At 37.8% G+C, this 26197-nt stretch overlaps 1 protein-coding gene across 1 annotated transcript in view; it reads right to left on the minus strand.

The window, feature by feature from the left end:
* The window catches only part of PPP2R2C (protein phosphatase 2 regulatory subunit Bgamma), a gene marked incomplete at both ends in the record, with an annotated part of 198319 nt that overhangs the window by 35533 nt on the left and 136589 nt on the right, over positions 1 to 26197 (minus strand). The window contains 4 exon segments of the mRNA XM_082316372.1: positions 14420 to 14597; positions 16235 to 16347; positions 20550 to 20715; positions 21327 to 21424. Of these exon segments, the coding sequence (XP_082172498.1) occupies positions 14420 to 14597; positions 16235 to 16347; positions 20550 to 20715; positions 21327 to 21424 (555 nt within the window).

Raw genomic sequence — 26197 nt, forward strand, 5'->3', positions numbered from 1 at the left:
CCAGAGTTAGGATGATATATTCAGTACATCCTCCTGTCTCATTGGTAATACACATTTATACCGTGTGGATAAGAAGGAGGTCTGTGTGCTGGAGTGGTGCTCCCTGGGAAACGGCCTCACATTTATGCTCAGCGTACCACTGTCGGTGCAAGATGGCCCATGCTTCCTCACAATCTAATGTCTAAAGCGTCAGCCAGATGGGTGCCTAATTTAGCTTTCTATTGCTGTCTTTTAACACCATAAAACTTACAAAACATGAGGAGCACAGAGGTTAACATTCAGACCCTTTAAATATGTTTAGGAACCAAGATGTCACTGGTTTAACTGGCAGCTGATAGGAACCAGAGTCCCTCAGGGCTAAGGGACTAGCAAGATCTGTTCAAGGCCGAACAAATACCAAACTTCTGAACCAAAGCTGCAACTCCTGGACTTTCCATCTCAAGTTTCATTCAGAATTGGAGATATTTGGCAAGAAATTAAAAGTAGTATTAGGAAACATTTTCCATTCATTAAGTTCAAAGCAAAGGAGAGTCAATATTGGTGTCAACGTTTTACAGATAATGCAACGGAGGCACAAAGTGGCAAAGATTTGGCAAATGTCACCTTAAGGGCCAGCAAGAGCAATAGTTCTGGATTCTGCTTTAGTGGTCTCTCCCCTCCCTACCCACAGTAGTCCAGGCATGTGAGTATTCGCTCAGTTCTTTTCTTGGTTAGTTGGTTTTGAGAGGTTCTTTTGTTATTATTACATTTGTCTTTTGGATATTTTTCCCCAGAATGCAGACCAGTCTAAAGACTCATTCTGAATTTGAGAGATCTCATTCTGATCTTTGTAACATCAGAATTACTTTGCATTCCTATTATGTCAGTAGAATAAAATCAGAAAGCAGCAAGAAAGCCCCAAGTCTCCATTACGCAAATATTACTTTAAACAAGAATCAAATGTATTTTAAATGTACTTAGTCAAATTTTAGGAAATTGCTTTTACGGCCATACATTCAGTAAACGTCACAGACTTTGCTGTACGCGAGTTGAAGAAAAACAAATCTAACATATAAGAGAAATTGCCCATGGAATAGCTGCAACATTTGAACAATCGTTGAAAGCAGAGAACTGTAGAACAGCACTGCTAGGAAAGAGAGAATTTAAAATGGTGCAAGTCACGTCCAAACTCTCTCATAGATAGGCCTGTTCATGTACATTGCAACCATTAATTTACTTAGAGAATAATGAATTTAGGAAAAATTTATTTAAGAACTGAATTTTTAGCTTGTTTTTTAGAACAGAACACCCGCATTTTCATCTGTAGACACAGTCACATGCCTGCTTTAGCCACAACCATATGCACATGCAAATATTCAAGAGCAAAGAAATCATGATCTGCATATACACAGCTGAGAGCAGAATTAAATGGATGAGTCAACAGAGGAAGACCTGTCTTCATAAATGCACATCTGCATTTTTCTGTGTACACTATTCAATCACTGAAAGGCTGCAAAGTCATATTTAGTTGATATATTTGCATATTAATTAATTATGATTTGTCTGAAACTCTTGTGGGATGCTTAACGTTACATTTGGAACATAACAAATACCAGAAGAGCCTCAGGTATATATAAATTATTAATAGAAGAGACCTATTAAGTCACCTAGCTCAGCTTCTCTTAGGCAGTACTCTTCTATACAGTATGATAAGTGGTACCATGTATCACGTACTAGCAAGGGTCCCAAGAAAAGAGTGCAACTTCAACAGAGTAAGGCAAGGATAAATTATAAACTAAAGCAATATCATCTCATCATTCATAAACCTGCTTTCCTGAAATCAATGAGATGTTTAAAAGAGAACTGAGAGGATTCTACTTGGTTTGCTGAATCCAGTCCCTGGTAGTACAGAGAAATACAACACATATAATTTCCTAAACTCCATCTTAAAAGTAGCCAGGGATTGTTTCCCACATAACTTACAGGAAAGAAGAGATAAAATGTCTTTTGGGTTGGGTTTTTTTGTTTGTTTGGTTGGTTTTTTCCTTTTTTTTTTTTTGTTTTTTTTTAATGAAAAACCTATGCAACAACTAATACATCAAGAAATTTCTTCTTGATAATTATTAAAATCCCATGCAGCTAAGGAAGTTCTGCCTGTTAAAAGGCAGACACAGAACTAGCTGGAGGGTATAGACTCTTTAGAGCATTTTGGTGGGGATTTTTCTTTCCCTGCAATTTATTCTTGTATATACCTTGCAGAAAACCCCAATACAGCAGTATTTGTACCCCAGTGGAGTAGAATAATTCCATGTTTTACCTGAAGTAACAATTCAAGTCACAAAGGACTCATTTTTCGCAAAATTTAGCTAGCTCTAAGTGTCTTCTAGAGCATAACCCTCTCCCCTTCCCTGCACATTTGTTACAGAAATAGTCAAACAAAACTGTCTTCAAAAATACCCAGGTGCTTCTAAAACATAGGTACTTTTAAAATACTAATAAAGACTTCCATTCAGAATTTATACTGATATTTCTGCCTGCAACTAACTTTGCACTGCCAAGAAATCCCTGAACATGAGCAATGTGAAAATGAAAATGAGGAACAGATTCAGTTCTCATGAGAAACTCCATAGTGAAAATTTTCCAAATCATCTATATTAAATTATATAAGACACCTGATTAAAACCTTTTGGCAGGACTTGTTATCTAGTTGCTTAATTTATGTGAAAGCATTTACAAAAATGCCCATCAGCTTGGTCTCTAGGCATTGCAGAGAAATATGGACTCCAGGAGTTTGAAACACCAAGATTATTCTCCAAGGCAAAGGGGTTCAATATTCACAGCTGTATCCCTGTTTGTTTGCTTGATGTGCTTTCAGAACACTGATTCCAGACAAGTCACGTAGCTTGTAGTCAGTATGAAAACAGTTAAAACTGACTTTTTCTTAACTCTGGTGTTGTAACTTTGTCGAAGCTAATACTGCCTTTATTTACAGAGCATTTTTATTCCAAAGGCCCTAAAAGTTTCCTCCCTTAAGTATTGCAATTTCACATGCAATGGCACTACTTAAGCGCAGTCCTTGACAGTGTGTATCATGACAACAGAAAATAGAGAAATGTCTACATTAATAAGAAGTATCCTGGCTACTTCAATAGTGAGAAAAGCTTCCATGGTCTCAGGTTTTAAAGACTCACACAGAACATGGAGGTACAGACTGCGAGCTTTACAATACCTGAGATGACCGTGTGAGCGTTTTTATGACATCTCCATTCTTGTATGGAATACTCTTCAAGCTAAAAGATTTTAGCCAATGAGCAAAACAAGTTATATTTTCTTCTTCTTTATGTTAATACTCTGCAAAAGATTGTGCTTTGCAAGGTTAATTTCAAGTCCAAACTCACATGGGAACAAGAATAATTAGACTCATTTAAAGAGAGTTCTCCCCTCTGGCAGAGCTGATTAAATTATTTATACATTATCTTTTCATATAATTGTACCTAGAACTGTGTAAACGTTTTTTTTTTTGTCTAACTTTCAATAAATTCATAATACATGTTTTTCAAGTTGGATACACCACCTGCACCTGTGACAATAGAGAATGGCTCATTTTTAAAATTCTTCAATGAGAAATTAATCCAGAGGGAAACAGAAGCATGCAATTTAAAAGCTTCCACAATGACACCATACTGATTAAAACTCATCATCTGAAGAAATAAAACTAGTAAGACAATAAATTCTGGACTGAATCCTGTTACCCATTTCCACAGGAATAACTTCATTGACTGCAGCCACATCACACTAAAATATGAGTGCTACTTAGTTGAATATCAGCTCCATGATGTGACTCTTTATCTGTAATTTAATATTCCTTCCCATATTTCCCAAGTCCCTCTTTGCTAAGGATCTCAGATTCTGGATAAAACCTGAAAATTCTAATGGAATAAACCACTAGGGTGAAAAAGGAAACCTGGCTGGTGATGCTAACATTCATTTCAGCTCTACTAAGTGCTCTTTCTCTATTCAATAGCAATAACCTTGAGAAAGCTTGAGATAATGATATTTTAAAGGGCTTTAAAGGGCATTCCTGGTACAAAATAGTAACTTGTTTGCTACAATCAGAAGAATAACAGTCCCAATTAAATTGGAAAGCAATTGGCTCTATGGATATCTGTAAGAAGACATCTTTGCACCTATTGTAAAATTCTAAGTACTTTCTATAGTTGTGTTGCCTCGACCGCTCTACAAACACATGAATACAATGAAGTCCCAGTGCTGTTCTTTAATGTACTATTATAGAGCTCTAAAATGGCTTCTACGGGCTCAGGATTTCACACTATTCTTTATCATTTGCTGCAACTCCAGTCAATTTTCTTTTTCCTTTTTGCAATTCACTATACAGTTTTAAAAACGAAAAGTGTTTTAATGCCTCCAGCTATGTTTTTCCTTACCTCTGAAGCAACTAAGTAATGGGTATGGGTCTCTATTTGGGGACAACTGCATTAGAGAAGACAGAGGGTCAGATAAAGGAATCCATTAAAAGGATAACATAATCACATATTTATTCATTGAAGTTGTGTATGGACAGGAGTGATAAGTAAGAAAATTATGTATTCTGATTAACAAATTAATATTTTTATTAAACAATAAATCTGCAGTGCAGTAATTATCCCGAGGCTATAGCTATGCTCAAACCACCTTAAATTAACTTCTTTAAAAGCAACTCCAGAAAAAGGAAGAGACTGGTCTTTGCCAAGAATGAAAAGGCCTCAGCTATAATTAGTTTTTCACAGCCAGGCCCAACTCTTCCAATTTATTTATTTTTGGAGGACGGCTAGATGGGGAATATTTTCATAGCACTATCCCATGCGCTGAAGCCACTGATATCTGACACTCCAGCCATGTATTGTTCGCTTTTGCTGCAATGTACATTTCAGCTGTATGGCAGGAGGGCCTCAGTGATTCAGTGCTAAAATACTGTTTAACTAGCTCTGATATCGCTCCTTTGGCTATCAGATGTGCTCTGTAATCCAGTTCTCTCTGACTGGCTGATAGTCAAATTCCTGAGATAAGAGTCAATTTAAGGTGATGAGAATAGTTAAAAAGCAATTGTTTCTGACAAGGGTCATAAAGTATCCTCTGGCAAGAAACAAAACCAAACAAAAGTCTTGAAAGACCACTTTTTGCAAATTCGTGGTTTTCAGAGTTCCCTAAATCTGGACTTAAAGTTTCCTAAAAGATGCTGAGACTTCTCTGTATTTCTTGAAAACAAATGATCCTTAAGGTCCACATAGCCCCTACTCACACAGCCTTACCGTTGTAATTATTATCTATTACTTGAATTACAGCAGTTAGTTATAAAGACTGCAATTTGCACAAGATAACACACAACTCTTCCTGCTCTGAAAAGCTTAAAAACTGTACTCCTATTAAGATATTCTACAATAGATGATGACCACATCAGAAACAATGTTGTGTCCACACTGGACGTAGTTTTACCTCAACAGAAGCAGAAGAACCAATTCAATGCCTGTTGTAGAAGCTGTATCTATGTTAGTGTCTACAAGACAAAGTCCTAGAAATGCAGTTCTCTCTTGGCACTTTGCACTACGGACACACAGAATTTTGCTTACAAGTGAGTCTGCTGAGAGCCTCATGAAAGGCTCTGTTTACTATCGGGATTCTATACAGTTCAGAGAAGACGACAACTTACAGTTACACATACTTACCTATTTACTAATTTTATTCCTCAACCGACACAAAACATTTACGTGTGATTTTAATAAAAGAATCTCTACTGCATTCTTCCTAACAGGCAGCAAAAACACACATCAAGGACTTTCCCAGATACCACATTTCTAAAATCCTTATTCTGGTGGTCACATGAGATATTTTGTTTAAAGCTTTGTATTCTTTACTTTATGCCACGTTTGACTACAGTGGTTACAAAGAACAGGTGCCTGATGCATTGTTTAATTACACACCCATGAAGCCAGCGGGGTCCCCAGTCTAGCAGTCAGAGAATTCTTTCCTCCTTTTATATTCTTCTTAATTATTATTTATCTAGTATTACATATCCAATTAGGGCGGACCCCTGCAGAATCTAAAACAGTTCAATGAAAAATTGGGCTTTATTTGATCATTGATATCGAGTAATACTGCTTAACAGCTCCATTAAAATGATGATTGGGTTTTATTCTGTTAAGAGCTGTCTTTCTCCAGTTTAATGTACATTGAAATATTCTTTTTACAGTGTATACACAATTTTGACGTTGGAACTCTGTCTAGCTTTGCTTGTACACATAGGTAAGGTGTGGTGTGTAGTTAATATTTTAACATAAATAAAGTGGGTACTGTATATTGTTTAAACCATCACAGTTTGAGGCTTAATATTACAAACATCATATAAAGCAAATGCAACTTGATGCATGAAAAAAAATATAAAAGAGGCCAAAATGCGTTTCACTATACCTTTTTTGTCTCCAAAAATACTGATTAAATTTACTTTAACTCTTACGTTGGCTAACAAAGATTCAGTCACCTTCCTAGCTCTTGGATCTCCTAGGATGATGCATAAACTTGATATTTGGACATTCAAGCTATTCTAAACCCATCTGAGTACAAATCTGTGTCTTGATTTCCAGTGGGGTTTATTTCGGATACCATTATTTGTGAACTTCTCGGCACAATGAAGAAGTCCTCCCAACAACTAAAGAAAACACAGAGTGTTTTTTTCTTTCATGCAATCAAGGACTTATTTCTGAATAAGCACACCAAGACGAAATAAAAGGAGAATATCAGAATTTGGGTGGGTCAGCACTTTAGACAAGAAAGAACATATATGTACTTTACCTTGACAGTAGTAAAACATCCTTCTTTCCTCTTCAAAAACTACTGTAGTCAGTTCAAATAGTATAGTCACACTTACTTTTCCAGGTCCACAATACTAATTGAAAAAGCCCAAAAATACTGTATGGAAGAGCCCAACTCAGGCAACCATTTATAAACTTGATGTAAACTTGTTAAGCTTTAAGTCAGTATGGAAAAAGCATGAAAACTCTAGTCAGATATGAAAGACATCTCAGGCCTCCCTACAAAACAGAACTTTATCCTCTAGTTTTCTGGGGCATCTCAAAAAGACAATATGAATTGCTTATACTACTTAATGCAAAGAATCTTTCCAGAAATGAGGGACTATTTCTCATGATTTCAAGAATTCTCCTAAGTACCCTTAAAGCACTACCATATGTATACAGGACAGCACTTTCTTGCAGTCCCATCAGCAGCACTTCATGCTGGAGCTTGTTCCTATTCCTGAGCCTCGGTGTATGACCTCTGATCTGTTGCCATTCATATGTACAGTGCTTTGCTGACACAGAAATATTCAGCATTATAAACAAGAACTATATAAGAACTACAGTACCTGCTGCCAATCTATTAATTACATCTCAGCAAAACTAAATACTGAACTACACCAGTGTAAATGATCCTCAAGTTACCGGGTGATTTGGTATCTACAGTTGCATAGGTAATTTCAGAATTATTTATTTTTAATGCACAAATACTCTAAGCTGAAAGATCTCAAACCCAAAGTTAACAGGCAGAGTCAATGGAAACTGCCATTTTGCAGAGCTTTGAAAATCAGATCACTTAAAAACTACCTGAAATTAATCGCTAATCATTGCTAAATGGATAACCGTGAATTTCCATCTAGTAGAGTCATTTTCCAAATTAAAAACTTTTCCATTGCTTCAGATAAGAGTAACTTAAACGGAAAATTCTTGGGAGAGATAAGCAGGCTTAGGTACTACAACCCTTTTCCTAAATTCATCATCAAATGACTAAATGCTAAGCATTGGCAATGTAAAGATTCATTTCAGTGGACAACAAAGTTTTTGCTTCTGATTACCTTTTGCGAGGTTAGAATTGTCATATATTTTTTTAAAAACACTAAATTATTTTCTCTGTCCATTAAAGCAAGTGATCCCTAGCAAAAAACCTGTGTTGGTGCTCAGTGAAATTCCCTCCCATTGCATTCTGGCAGTTAACAGATCTCTATGGAGCAAAGATACACTGACTGACATTTTTCCAAAATGAAACCATTTTCCTCCCATTTCTTCAGCTCTGTTACCTTATTTCAGGATTTCTCTCTCCTGCCACTTTATCTAATACAGAATTAGAATATGGATGGAAGTAATGGAAAGTGGGATCTCACTGGGTAACATTCAGATGCTGGGTTGAAATTCCAAAAAACCTATTTGGCTCTAACAATCTCTGTTTAATTGAGCATAAAGTGGGGCTAAGACTGACTAATTACAATTACTTTAAAATATTTTTATTGCAAAGTATTTAATTGTGTTAAAATATGTCAAGCACTTCAGTAACACAGAGGAAAGATCTCTCTCATGACCACTTTACAATGTAATTATTAGCAGATGAGAAATGGCAATGCAGCAAAGAACCTAACAGTTAGGTATTGATACTTGGTGTGAACTTCCAGTATTCACAAGTTCCATGCAATAGAATTTCTTCTTTTTTATTTATTTTTAACCTTTTTCTTCTACATACTGTTCCTCCCCATGGCTTTGCAAGATAGGGCACTGGAGCCCTTAAGTCAGCATTTCTAGTAGTTTACCTCATATTAAGAGTACAATTCAACATTTATCAAGATGCACAGAAAACCTCCAGTTGACAGTACTCAGATGCGAGTTCGGTGTCAAAATCTTTATTTTTACCACTGTCAACTCTTATTTTTACTAGAAGGCCAGTATTCCCCTGCTGAAGAAAAGTGGAGACTAAGGAGTGCATTACATCAATCCAGAATCAGTTTGTTGAAAACAGCTTTTTTCCCTCAGTTGTACACACAGAAGTGTTTTAATTAGAAAAGCAAAGCAACCATTTCTCAATAGTTACATTTTAAAAGAGCTCACCAAACCATGAAAACCGGGTACGTAGTACCTCTGCAATCCTCTACTTCTAACTTACAGACCTGATTTTAACTTTTCAGCATCTTCGTTCTCTTTTTAAAGGAGAGAGAGACAGAGACAATGCATGTGGGAGAAGGAGAGACTCTGGGAAGTAAAGAATAAAAGAGGAACACAAATCTGAGGAAAAGCTACTCAAATGTTGCTAGTACCAACTCACCTAGAATATGACTCCATGGTATAATATATAGCTTTTAAATACATGACACAGATTGGCAGACTCTTTCTTGATAGAACAGGAAGCGCTAAATTGTGTTACACAGAGCTCTGAAAAGAAGAGAAATAATGTCTGCCATCTCCCCAAGCAGAAGGTGTATGCTTGAGGAAAACAGTGCTGCGGGTGGAGGTGGCAGCAGGTTCTCACGCAGTAAAGGCATGTTTTTTGAGAGCGCAGAAAATGCAGCTTGTGCACAGTCATCCTGGCTGAGGAATTTTTATAGAAACAACCTCAGGGGCATAAACTTGCCAGCTTACAGCTCCACAAATGCCAAGAGAATACTGCAGATTTGCTTTCAGTTTAGCAGTCAAATGCTTAGCACTGAGGCAGGTAACAGGAATTTTCTAAGGCAAGCTATCTCCCCCAGCCTGGGGGGTGCGCCCAGAGCACTGTATAGGCCCTATATATGCACTATATTCAGGTGCACAATGGGCTGCCACAGACTTGGCAGACTCCATCAATGTACTGTGTTATTTTGGTTTTTCTATTTCTTTTCTTTTTTGTTGTTGTTTACTTCTTAAGTAAATTAATTTCCCCAAGATATGGTGCCTAACGATCTGACTATCCATGATATGCTTCAAATACTGGAATACATTAGACTATAAGAAGGCCCTATGGTGATTTGCTAATTAGCTTAACCCTTTTGGGACATCGAAGAAGGAATTTTTTATTAAAACAGGATAACCCTGGACTATATTGATCTGACTGAGAAATGAGTATTTTAGTCAAGATGAGTCTCAAGATGAGTACACGCTGGAAACGGTGATGTTGTTTCCATAGCAATGCCATGACAGCCTCTCGAGTGAAATAGTGTGCTACCAGGAAATGAAGGGAGTTCAAGTGCTATGAGCTACATAGTTCTGTGAGCAATCCAAATACATTCTCATAAAGAATATTTAGTATAGCTAGATAGTCCAAAGATTGCTGCTGATGTGAAGTAAGCCTTATCAGTATGCTTCCAGCAGTCCTATGTTCTCATTCACTACACCCAAGATGACTTATCTAAAGGCTTAAGCTATGGGCAACACTGCTAAGCCATTTCAGACCAAACATTAACAAATACAGCAACCTTTACCTCACTTTCTTCTAGTGAAGAATATCATCCATAATTAAGGACACTGACTCTCGTTCTCCGTAACAAAACCAAACACATTAAACCTTGTAGCGAAGAAAAGCCTCATGTGTGCAATTATTTACCAGCTGACCTTCCCCCTTCCTTTTCTCTCACCTCCTCCTCTCCCTTGCCTCCTCCTGCCCAAACGATACTGAGCAAATCTGCTTGCAAGTGGGAAGCAACGTTCAGAAGTCTTGCATATTCCTCATGAAAATTTACACAGCCATAGCATAAAACTCACTTGTCTGCTTTTTACCCCTGTTAGTGTTTATGCTAATACAAAAGCAAACCAGAAAACCGCTAATTGTATTTTATTTGCCTAAGGCTTTACCTAAGGCAAATATTCTCATCAAATTCTGCAAAGCTGATTTAAAATATTTTCCAAAGGAGACAGAAAGAGAATTAACTTAAGATCTACATGGCTTTGTCTTTGCATTTTCAAAGAAATGAACAATTCTCAGTGATTTGTGAAACTGCTAAAATAATGGTTATAACACAATGGTTCTCAAATAAAATTCTACAAGACACAGTACTTTACTTGAAAAACACCCTAGCATACTGCTGCTAATCCATTCTTTCTCCAGCGTTTCTCATGCAATGTGTAAAGATGTTCAGACATGAGCTGAATGTCCAGAAACTCTACCACAGTATTTCTTGTTTGTGTCATTGTCACAACCAGCCTCCTGGATAAACAGATTGTAGTTCATTATATGTAGCACCACTGCCTCTGAGGGAAAGTAGAAAGACAAGTACACATCACTGCCAGATCCCTTATTAACAAATGCCACTTCAAACAAAAATGTTTTCCATTTATTGTTTTAAACATGTATTTCAAGGAATCAAGCCTTGCATGTAAAACAGCAAGATGCTTCATCTCCATTTTGCATCTAGTAAAGAGATGTGAGGCAAGCATTTTTAAAACTGGCTGAGCCTCCTCCTGCCTGTCCTCCTAAGCGTGCTGCAGAACGCACTAAGCCCAACAACATTCATTTATAATTTAAACTGTTTGCCTCGCAGAATTTTTTCATCTTAATATGTCTAGTCCTAATTGCAACTGGCACACACAATGTTTTTACCAGAAGCTCATCTACTTCCAGCAGAGTTTTATGTAACTGTGTTTTCTGTAGGACAGATGGGACAGATGTTGAAATCTAGTGGAAAACACGCCCCTGCAATTTTACAAGGACTTACAGGGCTCTATATGGACAAAAAGATGCCTCTGGATAGACTGATGCAAGTTTAACTTTCTCATCCCCATCTTCCAGTTATTGTGGTCTCCCAGGTAATTCCCCAATATAAGCAATATTCTTGAACTAACTCACCTTCTTTTGGAACACCTATCTCAACTTTTCTGTTTATCAAAGAACTAAAAGTAATCTGCCTGATGATCTGGTTTGGACAACTGAGGACAGGTACAGCTTATATTGCCTGAGACAGAAGCGGACACAGCCTATTTAACTCGTCCTGCTCTCTTGAATATATACTGGTATCCAGCAACAAAGGTCAATCTGCTGCCACCACGGCCAGCTTAGCAAGAAGGGTTTGCCCCTAACATTGATCATCCCTTTACCTAGTGTTCTCTCCTATCACTGCCTAAACTCTCTCATCACAGTCCTCCCAGATGTTTGTTCATGTGTATCTAAAAGAAGCAGCAATATCTGTATCCCAATCCAGGACAGAAATCCAGTTATCCCAAAGTCATCCACATAAGTATCCCAAAGCCACTCAGATATGGGAAAAGTTTCCTATCCCAAAACTCAGAAACACACTCTTAATTTCCCCCTCATCATCATTCTGAGAACATACTCAGAAATTGAGCATGCTACTATAAATTGTATCATGTTTTAAGAGCTAAATCAATGATTCAATCAGAAACTCTAAAACACTTTTTATCAGTAAATATTCAACGGCAGGAGTGTGCTAAAGCTTGAGTTCACGCAGCTGTCACCAAATGTAGCAGTTGAACATGCAGGAGTAGAAGCAATAACATCCTAAACAGTTATTCAATCTCAAATAATTTTGCTATCCATGCTGTTTAATCAAGACATATCGTAGTAGTTATGATCATAAGACTAAGTCTGTTTTTCAGCTCTTTCCTAGTATATTGCTAGAATTTGAAACATCATTGGAGGCCAAGTGCTTCTGAAGCCTGCATATAAGTGTTTTGATACAAAGGGCAAATGAAATATTGTTAACCAGGGCTATAAAATTTATGCTTTTCATAAGCAATTTCTTTAAATTTTTTGCCTCAATTTCCTCATCCACAAAATAGTAGACAAAATCATCTATCTACCAGCCTCTTAATCTTTTGCAAGGATAAACTGATCAACGTATATAAAGGATGTGAAGATAAAAAGCTCTGCATAAATGCTAAGAATTATTTTACACTACTGTATTCACAATGCTTTTGTTCTGATTGTATCAATACTCCCATACTAAGCCTTTTCTTTTCAAGGATTTACACATATTTGGGGTTTAAAAATTCATTTGGGGCTGATATTTCTGTCAGTAAGCTCTTAGTGTGGCAAATGACTTAATAAAAACTCATGTTGTCCTCACGAACTCTAACAACTATTTATTTGTTTTTTTAAAACTTGTCAGAAACATTTCTCTTGGCAGCCCGTAGTTTATAAAACAGCTTTTAACACAATAAAAGGGATTGCCAAAAGCAAAGGCTTATCTTGCATAAGTACTCTGGAATGTGATCTGGTTATCATACACAGACATAGAGATATTGCTGTGCTTGGTCTGACTCACCGCTCTACTTTAGAAGAAAGAGGAGGATACACAGTAGAGCAGAACGCACAGTAGCCACGTATAAAAGTGTCCAGGACAGAGACAAGACTGGAGGGTGAAGCTACAGTGAGGAGGACACTGCCAGGAGCCATGCTGCTACTCCATATAGGCATGCTGGCAAACAATTTTCCCACTCTGTTCTCTCTTACTAAAGAATGGAAGTACAGCTGCTTGGATATCGAAGGCAGACATAGCTGGACTTTGAAGAACCACATATAAATTGGTCCTTTATAAACAGTCATATTAAAGAGGGCACCATTTAGCTTGCTTAATCTAGACAGGTGAAAGACAGAAAAAAGAATATAAGATCAGGAACAAATTGAGGAGATATACCCTACAATCCCCAGGGTAAAGGCACCTGTCACTTGATCCTGTAAAGGCAGTTTTTTAAGGATATTAAGAGTTGTTTGATTCAATGAAAATGTTTCCTGTGACATTACCAAAGCATGGGTTAAGCTCCACAGATGATCTGGCCTATGAGGGAAGAAATATAAGCAATCACCAGAGACAGGGAGAACACCCCATCACATTGGTGTTTTCTTTCGGGAATTTGCGCCCAGAAGGACAACTTCACTTTGACATCTAATAGTCTCTCATACAAATCCACAGAAAAATATGCTTCTAACTCCTTTTGAAATACTTAAAAAGAAATCACCAAAGGAACACAACATTCTGAGCTGGCCCCATAACCTATTTCTCCTCTTACTGGTCCCTTTATGTTCTGCAAAACACAGAGAATCACTTTTCTTGGCTACATTTTCTTTTGCTCCTCCTCCAAGCCACCCTGTTGCAGTGCAAGGGGCAACCTCACAGATGACTGGAATGATCCCACAACACGGGACGATGCCAGCACTTGATGCACCAATGACTGCATTAATCACAGACAACTCACACAAAGCAGCTGAGCCTTACCCCCAAACGCACATCTCAGGCATTAGGGTTCTGGGAAGCAGGATGATGGAGAACAGGGGGCACGATCAGGGTAAGGACTGACCTTTCAGCAAAACAAGGTGCAGTAGCTCAGTGAGAGATGTCTTCAGGAATAACAGCATAGAGTATTCTAGTCAGGTGGATAGTTACCACTCAGCTGGCATCAGTGTCCTGTTTACTTGTCATTAACCAACTCCCAGACTGTTATTTTTCACATAAAATTCCCTGATTTTTGCAACCTCTTAGCCGTCTCTCTTGATATCCAAGCATTTTCTGCTACAAATACTGCAGGGATCCTGATAAGTAAAGGTATATTTTAAAATCTGCAGAAAAATATTTTAAAACAGCTCTCTTAAGCCCCACTAATACTATCAACACTGAGCAAGGAACCACAATAAAGGATACTGAAGCTCCTATCTGTGATTGCTAAATGCCAGAGGTTAATCCTGAGATCATCCGCTGACATGTATGTCTCACAGTCACTGTTGACGGATATTGAGTTGACATGATAGGTGTGACCATTAGCAAAGATTCTCCGGGGAGTGACTTCTACCATCAAATCCATAGGTTTCAATACAGGCACCTGCCAAAAAAACAAAACACAAACCAGAAAGGGAGTAAGATTTTAAATAATTTTTTGCTAGGATGATGAGAGTTTCAATGGAGAGCAAGCATTCAAACACTGTGACATTATAAAACTTCTCGACAGTGTATGCAAGCTGAATTTCCCCATGGGTGAATTGCTGGGCAAGGCCATCCCTGCCAAGGAGGAAGGGAGAGGCGGGAGAACCATGGAGAGCCAGGCAGAGCGATGGAAAGCCTGGGCTGTGGGAAGGGAGGCACTGGCAGCTGCCACAGAACAGGCCAGGCCCACAGCAGGAGCAACTGTCCCACATATGCAGGAGGCTCTGGCTCTGACAAGCCGTGAAGTCCTAGTATTTTGCTTTTACTAGAGTTTGCTGTTAGTTGTAAATCACTTACACTATTTCTTTTGCTACTTGATGTCTCTCTTTCAAAAAAGTCAAGTGGTGAAAAGGTTATAATCTCAGCAAAACATAATAAACGAAGCCTTGGAAAACAAAGCCAACGTGTATTGACATGCCGTACATACACACATACTCCTGAAAAGCCAAGACCGCAGACTATCACTCATCATCGCGCCCCTGTTATTTCCCTGTGCGTCACTTCAATGTCATGCTTCAATAACTAGACACTGTCAATTTATTCCCTATTGGTAGAGCATTAAGCATTGTAAGGCTGTGGTCCATGACTGGGACTATTCGATGTTGAACATGCATCAGAAACAATCTATCACACATCAATCCACAAGACAGTTTAAAGAGGAACACAGAGAAGTTAAAGCTTTGAGTTTAGTTTGCCACTAAAGGAGCAAAACAATGGTCAGCTCAGCCATTGAATTCTCACTCTATAAGCAATCTGGAATGGTTTTCTTTGCCTAATCATACGGAGTAGATAAATACTCCATTAATGTAGTAATCTTTACACTTTGGAAGCTTTTTTCACAATAGACAATATTGGCTTGTTTTGGAGGTAGCAGTTGTTTGTTTTTAATAATAAAGAAATACTAGCATTTATACAACATAGCCTTCCAGTTCTAACCTTTAGCCACTTCCTTTGCCAAAACACCTGGAGTGAATTCAGTCACTAAAGTCTGAGAGCAAAAATCTATTACGTTATCATACAAGCTTATATGAGTTCCATGACTGCATCTGTTCAGCAATGTACGTTCGCTTGAGCACATACTACTGCAAATCCCACTCTTCTGATAGGAGATAATTCTTTTATACTACTGAAATAAAGATGAGACTGAAATTTGGTGTACTGTCTTTAACTCAGTTGCTCTGAATGAGGCAAGAACACTGTTTAATATTAATTACGAGTAGAATGCTTGCAGCACGCCAGGCTAAAGAATCCTGCATGAAAGCACGTCAAGTCACGCTGACAGAATTTTATCAGGAAGATTAAAACTGACATAAACTCTCTAAACATATTTGTGTTGGTCACTGTATCATAAAGCATTTGTGACTTGAAAAATGCATGACAGATTCAAGACCGTTATCAGTCAGCTAAAACTTCAATGAGAGTAATCATATATATGCTTAGCATTAGGTACATATTTCAATCTTTTACTGACTTACCACCCATGACTACCTTCTTTGTACAGAAACAACTGGATTTTGGACGAAGACAGCAGCTTACCTGCAGTGATGTTACGGTAGAAAGATCTTTAAGTTTTCCTTCTTCATCTTTTAAGTTGTACCCCTCTGGTCTCTTATCTCTTTCAGTAATTTTCCATAACTTGATTGTTTTGTCTTTAAAAGAAAAGACAAACAACTGTCAGCACAGGAATTCTGAATGTGGTTACTCACCTTTCACAATATATTCCTTAAAGAAGTTTCTACACCTTGGTTTAGACAAGTCCTGTGCTGAAACAGTCTGGGTCACTTAATTTTGCACATCCAGAAAAATGTGGCCAACAGAAAAAGTACTCATCCCATACCTTCAAACTGAGTCAGCTGTTCCTGGCAGCTGACAGACCATGTGGAGCATGCAGAGCACGTGCTGCTCTTGTATCCAGCTTGGCAGTTTGCAGGTGGAACAGACCAAAACCACTCAATGCTCACTGCTGAAGCTCAGTTTGACAATTTGACTTTGCAAGGAAATAATCTTGATATTAAAACCAGTTTGCTAGGTTACTTATAAAGAGCACAAGAAGAGCATGGAGTAGACAGACAGATCAATGATACCTGCCTGGCCCACTGTGGGAATGGGCAGTGGTGCATTAGTGTAACATCAGGAGCTCGAGCAAATAAAAGGCTGTGTGAAAAATGAGACATTTCTCCCTCCTAAGGGAAAGCAGCTGAGAAATAACTGAGAAAAAAACCTAGAGAACTGTGTTGTAAGGGTAAGAGAAAGAAGTGGGGAGAAAAATACATTAATCTTACATGGAATGGAATTAAATCCAAACTCTCTCTTTTCATGATGGGTGAAGCATATGATGGATAAGGACGCCTCTCGTTTAGCAAAGAGCCTCTGAAGCCAACAAATAGAAGTTTTAAACATTTCAGATGGAGTTTGTCCTTGGTTTTGTAGTAGCTGAAGCTGCAGATTTCCTTAACATTGATCATCCACTCCCACTCTAGTCGTGCACCCAACCTGCCAGCCCTAACACTCCCTGGGCTGAAAAATCAATGCCAGCTCTTCTCCCGCAAAAAAATCTGTCCCCGAGCTTCTAACGATTGTTTCAGTTATCTGTTCATGGAGCAACCAAAGCCTTTACAAAGCTTCTGGTCTTCAGCTGCCATCACAGCTTTCATAAACCTCGGTTCCTGCATCATTTCTGATTTCGTCCCACTTTCTTCCTTTACCCCGCTTTCCCCAAGTACACAGCAGAGCACAATTCTTTCCCCGCTGTGGCTGATCCAAATACTTCTTTCGAATGTTAGTACAATCATTTTAAAGGCAGGATATATGAATACACGAATCACTTTGCATTTCTATAGCAACTTTAACTTTGACCTTTTTTTGTTTTGAAATCAATCCCTCCTCTACTCTAAGTGGTTTTACTATTATGCATTTCCTAACGATATTGATATGCTAATTTTCAAGCAAGAGAAATATTACAATTGATCAATCTACAGAATAAGAGGTTAGTTCAATCTGCAACTAAAAAGCTCCATTTACAAATGAAATGTATTGAATTTTTATCGGCCACATTAATTAATTACTAAAAATACATATAGGCCATGTCATGCACTTGGGATTTTTATTAAATGTAAATAGTGCATTCCTGCTTATCTATTCTAAAATTTATAAATACAGAAGTTGTAAAATGAATTATAAGAAAAAAGACAAACAATTTTCCATTGTTGGACTTGACTGCTGTTGATAAACCTATCCCTTTCCTGAGTGAAAACTATTTTATTAGCGATGAAGGGTATCACATGTGTTGGTTTTCTTCTCCTTCATATGCCTCTGGATTTAAAACTCCCTAGAAATTCTAAGCATGCTTATATTTCACAAAATATAGAAACAAATATCTCTGTGACGTTCAGTATTCATTCAGTCTCAAGGGTGTTGTGAAGTTTAAATTAATTAATGTCTGGTAATCAGTCTGAAATCCTCAGATGAAAGAATCTGTATGGGCCAAATTCTGATCTACCCAGTGTAGCTCACATTGAAAGTGGCCCCAGTATATTCTGGTACAAAAGATACCAATGAATCCTAATAATTTATTATTATACTACAAAATCAGTTCAGTTTACAGTGCAAACCAGAAATTTGCTAACTGCAAGCACTGCAAATCCACAGTGGGATTCGAAAGCCTTGGTGGCTTCCTCCTGCCTCCATTAATTAAGATGCTGCAATCAAAGCTTAGCTTATGACTTGTTGGTAACACATGAACTGGAAAGGAACCAAGATCCCCTCTGAGAGAGGTGACCTGTGCAGGAACATCCTCGGACTAAAGTCCTCCTTAGAAGGATGGAAACAGATTTGGGCAGGTGCAGACCTGTCAAGTCTCATATATTGAGGGTGAGATTTAGACGGATGCTCCCCTCATGTTCCCTAACAGAGGGATGCTCCTTCCAGCAAATTCAATGGGCACTGTCCACCTGTGCCTGCGGAAAGAAAGGATGCTGTTTCACAGTTCTCATTTTTCTGACCAAAACTGTGCTTTAGATCCTAAACTACCAGAGAGCAAAATATCAAAAATTGCATTAAAATATCAGGCTCAGAAATTAGTAAATATAAACCAGTACTCGAGATGTTTCTACAGCCTGCCCAGTCTGAGCATGTGTGACAGGTAATGCCTTCATCCTCTACAAGTTAGGGAAAATACTATTATCCCTTTTTATAGGCATAGAATTGATATACATTGTCAATGACTTCTCACAAGTAATCTGTGAGACAGCGAGGAATTCAACATGGGCCTTCTGTATCCTAAAGTTAAAACTATCTTTAAGAGTATGCCAAGAGGTGGATCTTCAGACTTCAACCCTGCTGTGCCAGGAAGATAGGAATCCTCCTTGGCACACAAAAACGTTCTGTAATTCAAAGCCAAAATCCAAAAGCCATGCCAGTGGCACCACTTCTGTTCTCCTCACCATAAAGAGGTCTGCCGGGATGCTCCAGAATTAAGAAGGGGTAAAAACAGAGGCCAAAGTATTTTGCCAGGTCCTAGGCTCACTCAGTGTTGGCTGCAAGTAGATTAACCCATAGGAACCTTAAGACTGATTATTTCTTCCTTGCTCCCCTCCCATATTAATATCAACCAGAAAACTGATATAAAGGTCTATTAGGCCAACTGCAAAAGCAGCATATCTGAGGACTTGGCTGTATTCTTCAGTGTTTCCAAAAACAAACTAAAATTAAAAGGGAGGAGTTTACTTTTAATGATCTGCTTTTGTATCATGCACTTGGAAGAAGCCGTTCTTAGTTAAAGTTATCTGAAATTGAAGGGATATTTTGATCAAGGGAGAAGTGCAGAAGTAAACTCCCAAACTGCATAATTAGCTGACTAATCATTAAATTAGCACAAATCACCTAGCTATAACAGATACGTTTCATTTTGAATATTACAACAGTGCCCCCAAAAAGTCAAAAGACAACTTTAAGGAAAACAGGCTATAAAACATAAAATAACTTGCTATCTACTATGAATTAATGTAAATATTATTTATTGCTGTAAATTTTAACTAATCACTTTGCCCTAAAGCGTCAATTCCCAAAGCTGAGATTACACTGTTTTTCTATCAGCAATTCCCAGTTATGCTCAAACTTCTACAAGAAGAATTCTTTTCTGATTACAATGAGATCTAAGATTTAAAATAGGATGTTTTTCTCTCATGCATCACCAGTAGTAATAAAGGTTGTGGGTGTCCAAATGTTTCCTAAATGACAGCTGTGCATGTTAGGCTCCATTCAGTTTCTTCCCCCTATGTCACATCTGCGTATCCCCTCTTAGCAATAATACTGCATCTTTTTCATCAATAGGTCTTATGCTTGTTAGAAAGATGAGTCAGTATCAATATCCTATTATTATTCCTACTGATTTCCAAAGATTTGTGTAACTCTTGAGAACTTAAATAGACCATTCTGACAGTAATGAATGAAAAGAAAAAGAAATTAATCTCTCTCACCTACATTCATTTACACATCTACAAAGAATAAAAGTTATGACAAATGCAGCAGACAAAATTCTAAATCCCCAGTGAAACACAGCTGCTGAGTAAGGTGATGCCTTTGTCACAAAATTTATTTCAGGATAGCACTGCACGTTAATAGCAAAAATGGATAGCTCTCTAAATGTCTACGGATAGTCAATAGGAAAAACCCTATCGCTGTGAATAAAATACATAAATAACAGATATCAGAGTCAGTATGACAATCTTGGTAAACTCTGAAAGAGGAAATTACTAAAACAGTAGATTAAAATGAACAAATATGTACAGTCAGCACTAAAATGCACAAGAGCAAAATGCTGATATGTCCTATATACTCTCATCTATCTTACCATTTGTTGATAAAAGTGAGTGAGCTGCATTTTGCTGTGGTAACCACTTGATCTTGTTTATTTTTTCTTCTATCTCCAAGCTCTTCAAATAATCAAATTCAGGTTCATGGCTCTGGAAAGTGCTGTAAACATTGTACTCCCCCTGATTGTAAGGCTCATTTTTACTCTACGGAGAATAAGAACAACAAAACCATGTGGTTTATGATGGCAATACATCTCCATCTCTTAGGAAAGGTGTATAAGCAGCCTTATAAATATAAAAATATTGAAAGTGTAATTTAATTTCTCATTTAAAACATGATATTGACATATTTGTTTCTACAGGACTGAAATTTCCTGTAAACGTTGAAGCAACATTTAATAAAAGGCAGAATTTTTGCAGGAATGTCAATTATTCAGGACAGCTTTCTACAAAATATACTGCTGATGGACTGAATTTAAAAGTGAAACATAAAGGTATCACAGCAAAGGCATTGTTTTAAATGGAATGGTTCCATCAAACAGGCAAAATCTATTAAAACAATGTAGAAGTAAAACAAAAACAACCTTCTTTTTTCTTAGCTTAGAATTTTGGCGCTTTGATGCATTTTTGTTTGGGATAGCAAACTTCAGAGTAAAAGACCTTTACCCTCTTTCACTTCCTCTCCAAAGAGGTGACATTCTGTTTTACTGAATCTTGAGACTATAGACAAGTTTGTTTGTTAGATCCAATTAAAGTATTAAAAATAAAGCTAGTTTTCAGCAAGCTATTGAGGACTACATTGGTAACTCACATACCTCAGGTTCCCTTTGGAATATAACAACCCGACCCCCCTTGTCACCAGTAGCCAGCAGTTCTCCAGTGTGGTTGAACTCAACTGTAGAAATAATATCAGCTGGAGGGAAAAAGAGAAAAACAGCAGATTTTAGACTGCTACTACAACACAAAGCCATTGGAAATATCAAGCACTCCACAAAAAATGCAACAAATGAGGGATTTGAAGGAATACAAATGAATTCAACAGCAAGTCACTAACGCAAACAGGCTGCATGCCATTACAATCTGAGGTTGCTACACAATAAAACAAGTGCAAACATAACAAGGCAAATTTGTGTTTCCAGCACATCTGCAGTTTGGGAGTGGAGGAGATCTCTGGAGACGTTATGCTTCAAGAAGGGCAATCTCAGGCTGCTACAAAGCCTTTTTCAGTACTGGAGATAGCAACAGCATTGGCCTCCTGCTATTTCCTCTAGCAAGGACCAACATAACATCTCAGTCCTGTTGCATGTATTACTTATTCTTCACCCTTTCAGAGGGTTTTAATATAACCCCCTAGCACTAGTTTTCTCAAATATGTGTTTGAGCCAGGAGTGCAAAAGTGAAGTACGTGTAGCTGGCCCTACCACAGAGGAATGAAGGCAAAACCAGAACTGCTCACTGTGCAATGCCGGCAAGAGCCCATTCAAATCATCATTTTCGGTAAATTATTTCAGCACCATAAAAATGTATCATCAGAAGATAAAAAGATTCCAGTCTCTTCTTTTTCTGATTTTCAACAACTCCCTTCCCCTAAGCAATTGCACCAGCTTAAACAAGAAACCTCATCAAAACCTGAGGCCGGTCTTGAGTACAAATTACTATACATCAGGGTGAGAAGGGAGAAAGAGACTGTAGGAGCAAAAGAACTGGTTCTTCTGTTTGTGTGACAGTAAATGCTAGAATCATAATCCACAGTTAATCCTACACTATTAGCATAATTTAAATTAAAATGCCTAGTGCAATAGTAAATTAAGAAGCCATCATATATACAATCACAGACAAATGCAGGGTATTACTCAGAGATTGCATGTATGAATCCTCTATAATGAACAGCATTCACTCATCAGAAACATGGGCCAGATTTTTAGAAGCGTCAGTAGTTAGCAGCTCCCCTTTAGGCATAAAAAGCTGTGGTTTTCAAACACGTTCATCATCCATCAGTTTATACTGAGAACAATGAGGCGACAGCGGGCTAAGCTCTTTTGAAAACCTAGCCCCAAATGAGTTCACTAAAATTCAAAGGAATTGAAATAACAAGTGGGTGTACCACTTACTTGATACATTTTATGAACTGAAAACATCTGTTCCTATTATTCTTTTAATAAACTAGCAGTTGAGTGTTATAAAGCTTCTATTACCAGTAGCTCTCATCAGTAATACAGCCATCCAAAAGCCAGATTCTTACTGGAACGTTACAAACCATTCACCATCTAAAAAAGGAAAAGTTTACCCTAATCATGGTAAAAAAAAAAAAATCTTTTAATTTTTTTAGGAAATCTTCACCATCAAATTGTTCTGTCTAAAAAAACCAAGAAAACCAACCAACCAAGCCTTCCTCTCTTTTTCCTCAACGCACTACATATATAAAGGAGGAACGGGGAATCATAAAGCATGTATGTTGTTTTCTTTCTTGCTGAATAAAATGTATGAATGTGTAGACTTTGAGAAAAATGGAACATGATGACTTACAATATTTTGGATCTGAGCCCAAAGCTTCTCAAAGTTAATGGCTTTTGATTTTTATGTGGACTTCCACAGACTGTGTATTTTACAGGTAATAACCCCCAAAGCCCTAGTCTTACTAGAGTACAGGAAGAGTAGAGAGACTTTGCTTATGGCTGTTGATGCTCTGGGGCTTGGGATGGGTTGACTTTGATCCAAAAAATTACTTTTTTTTTTTAATTAAAAAATCTAATAAACTTTTCTGCCATGTAAAGTTCATTTGTAGTGCTTCCAGTGGAAGAACATTTCTTGGCTATTTTGTTCTTATTCTGCAAAATTCATACTGGTAGTATGTGTGGGCTCCTGCTTATAAAATGATACCTGCATGATTTCACTCATTTAAAGCTGTATCGTACCCCAACCACACAGGCAGAACTGCAGAAGTCTCATACTGACAGTCCTTTTAGAACGGAGACTCTTATCTTAAGCGTGCAATGGGGGAGAAGGGTAAATGCAGAGGGGAGGAATGTAGTATCTATTAAAATATGTGTGTATTTGTGTGTGTGTGCATGCGCATGTGTAATGTATACGTGATTTTCTCAACAGGTCACAAAAGAATCAGATACAATAACTGTGCAAAAGGAAAGAATGACATTTGAACTTACATGTGTGAATATGCTCGCTATTGGCCTGGAATACTACCACAATGGCATCAAATACTCTTCTCTGTGGTCACAATGGTCACAAAATATTATATTGCACTTTACAGAGGGCATCAGCCAATGCCCAGTAAAGTCCACAGGAGTATCTGCACAGACTTCAATAGTAACTGAACCAGGTTTACAATAAAACAGCTCTGCATTTTGTTATTATATTGCATTTGTCATTAAAATATTGTGTGCAGTTAAGTGATTATTGTTTAAAGAAAAGCAGCTAAAACATTAAATATCTGTGGGCAGTGTGTAATGATGATGTTCTGAGGCAAAATTCTCTCCCCCACAAGGTGTTTCTTCCAGATGCATCCCTCCTTTCTATTAGAAAAACTAATTCTGACCTGAAAACTACCTATCATTTTTAAATTAACTTGTTCTGAAAAAGAGCAGATCCAATATTCTGACCTTAGAGGCTATGCAGTTTGTTGGTAAAAAATTATCCTTGAATTGGAAAATCACTTTTATTGATCCCGTAAATAACAGCTGAAAACAACAGCCAAAAAAAAAAAAAAAATCTTATCCAACCTATCTGTTCAGCAGGCGAATGTTAGTCATGCTGTTTTCATAAAAAAGATTAGCCAGGCTGGCTCTTCCTAAGACAGAGGAGGTAAGAACAGAATCAATCAACGAAGCTCTTCATACCCTTCTGCAGAACATTCCCCTACATATTTATTAATGCTGCAGCAACATCAGCCACTATGGTCCCATCCTGCAGATTCTTCCATTGGAGAACAGCCCCCTGAGCATACAGAGCAATTAACTACCAGATTTCACCCTCTCCAGGATATATAAATGCTCCACAATGGAAGAGCTGATGAATTTGCATGTACAGTAAGCCCTTGGCACGGGATGGCAGAGATGAAAGACTCCTTCCAGCCTTCTCCTGCCCTACACCTTCCGTATCTCTGCTAGCAGTGCCAAGCTTTGCACTAACGATTAGGATTATCGGAGACGGAGATAATTTACCTGTTAAGAACGATTATGGGTAACCTCAGTGCCAATGGGCAAATGCTTCCAATCAGATTGCAAATCCCAGCTTTTATCCAATATTAATCTTCCTACTCCATTTTTAAATTCCCCATTTTGTCTATGCAGAAATGTATATAAACTTGGATTTAAAAGCCACGATGTGCCACATTTTCACTCAGTTAAAAAGCACAACTTGGACACTCAAAATACAGACGCTGACTGAGAAAAGCAAGCTGAAAACTTTCAAAAGATGAAAATATTCCACGGGGGGTATACACCTGGTCATCTGTTCCACATCCTGCCACAGCAAGTTGTTCCAGCAGGTATGATGCACTACAGACTTCAATTCCCAGACTAATTTTACATATTCACAGAAAGACATCACATTAGTCTAAAGCTTAAACTGACAGGAAGTTTTTCCTGATCCAGTCTGAAGTATTTCATTCCCTGATTCCTAGTCACCTCTGCCCTTTTGTACCTCATTAACTAATTCCTCTGCAGCTTCACAATTTACACTCTTTAAAAGTGCTGAATGGCTATGTTGTACCCAACAGCTGCTGCTTAGCTAGATATATTCAGCTTTTCTAACAGACCTAAGTCTATCAACGTACATCTGTGCACATCAAGATCTCTCTAAGCTGATTGTACTGCTCTTCCCTCAACTTCATGAGTGTTGTTCCAGCACACATGCAGGCAAACGAACCCTCCAGCAGCCCTCCCTCAGGCTCACTGTGAGGTGGGATGAAACTAAGGTTGGTACACGTAGCCCAAATTAATTCTGGCCTTTATTTCACACCACCACATACTTTTTGATGTTCACTTTCTAGCCTCTTACAGATTTATTTTAAGGGTTTTTAATAGGTTATGCCTATATAACACAAACAGGTCCAAATACCTTTACAAAACTAGAAAAGCCTTTTCTATACAATAAATCTTTGCATCATTTTGGGGCACTCTAGCATAATTGCATGCCATTTTCCACCTAGTATGCACTCAGTGAAGCAAAGTCTGAACATACTTACTCATCTTCACACAGTCTTTTGGTCAGAAATCTCAAGCAACTCTAAGAAGAGCTCAACTATAATTTTCTGTGTTACTTCTACTAATAATTTCTACCTTTCTGAGGCCTTTCATTTGAAGGTCCTGGTATACTTTATATATAAAGTATATATGTATTTCCTCAGATGATCAGGAAAGCAAAGAAAATTTCAAAACTATTTCACGCAGCACAGAAACGGAGCTTTTTGGACAGCAGTAGCAAGTTTTGAGGGCAAACAACATCATGCAACAATACAGGGAAAAGAAGATCAGAGAATATAATATTCTGTTGAATTGCAGTGTAATCCTGATAGAGAATTAAAGGATTTGGAATGGGCCAGAACACTGGAATTAACATCAGTACTTTTCTCAAAAAAAAAAAAAAAAGCTGTGAAATCCTACCAGTCAGAACGGGTCAGAACTTCTCCCTTATATCACATCCACCACAATCGGCGTAGCAACACTGT

Source organism: Platalea leucorodia (genome assembly GCF_965183815.1).
Source record: "Platalea leucorodia genome assembly, chromosome: 6".
Lineage (NCBI taxonomy): Eukaryota > Metazoa > Chordata > Aves > Pelecaniformes > Threskiornithidae > Platalea > Platalea leucorodia.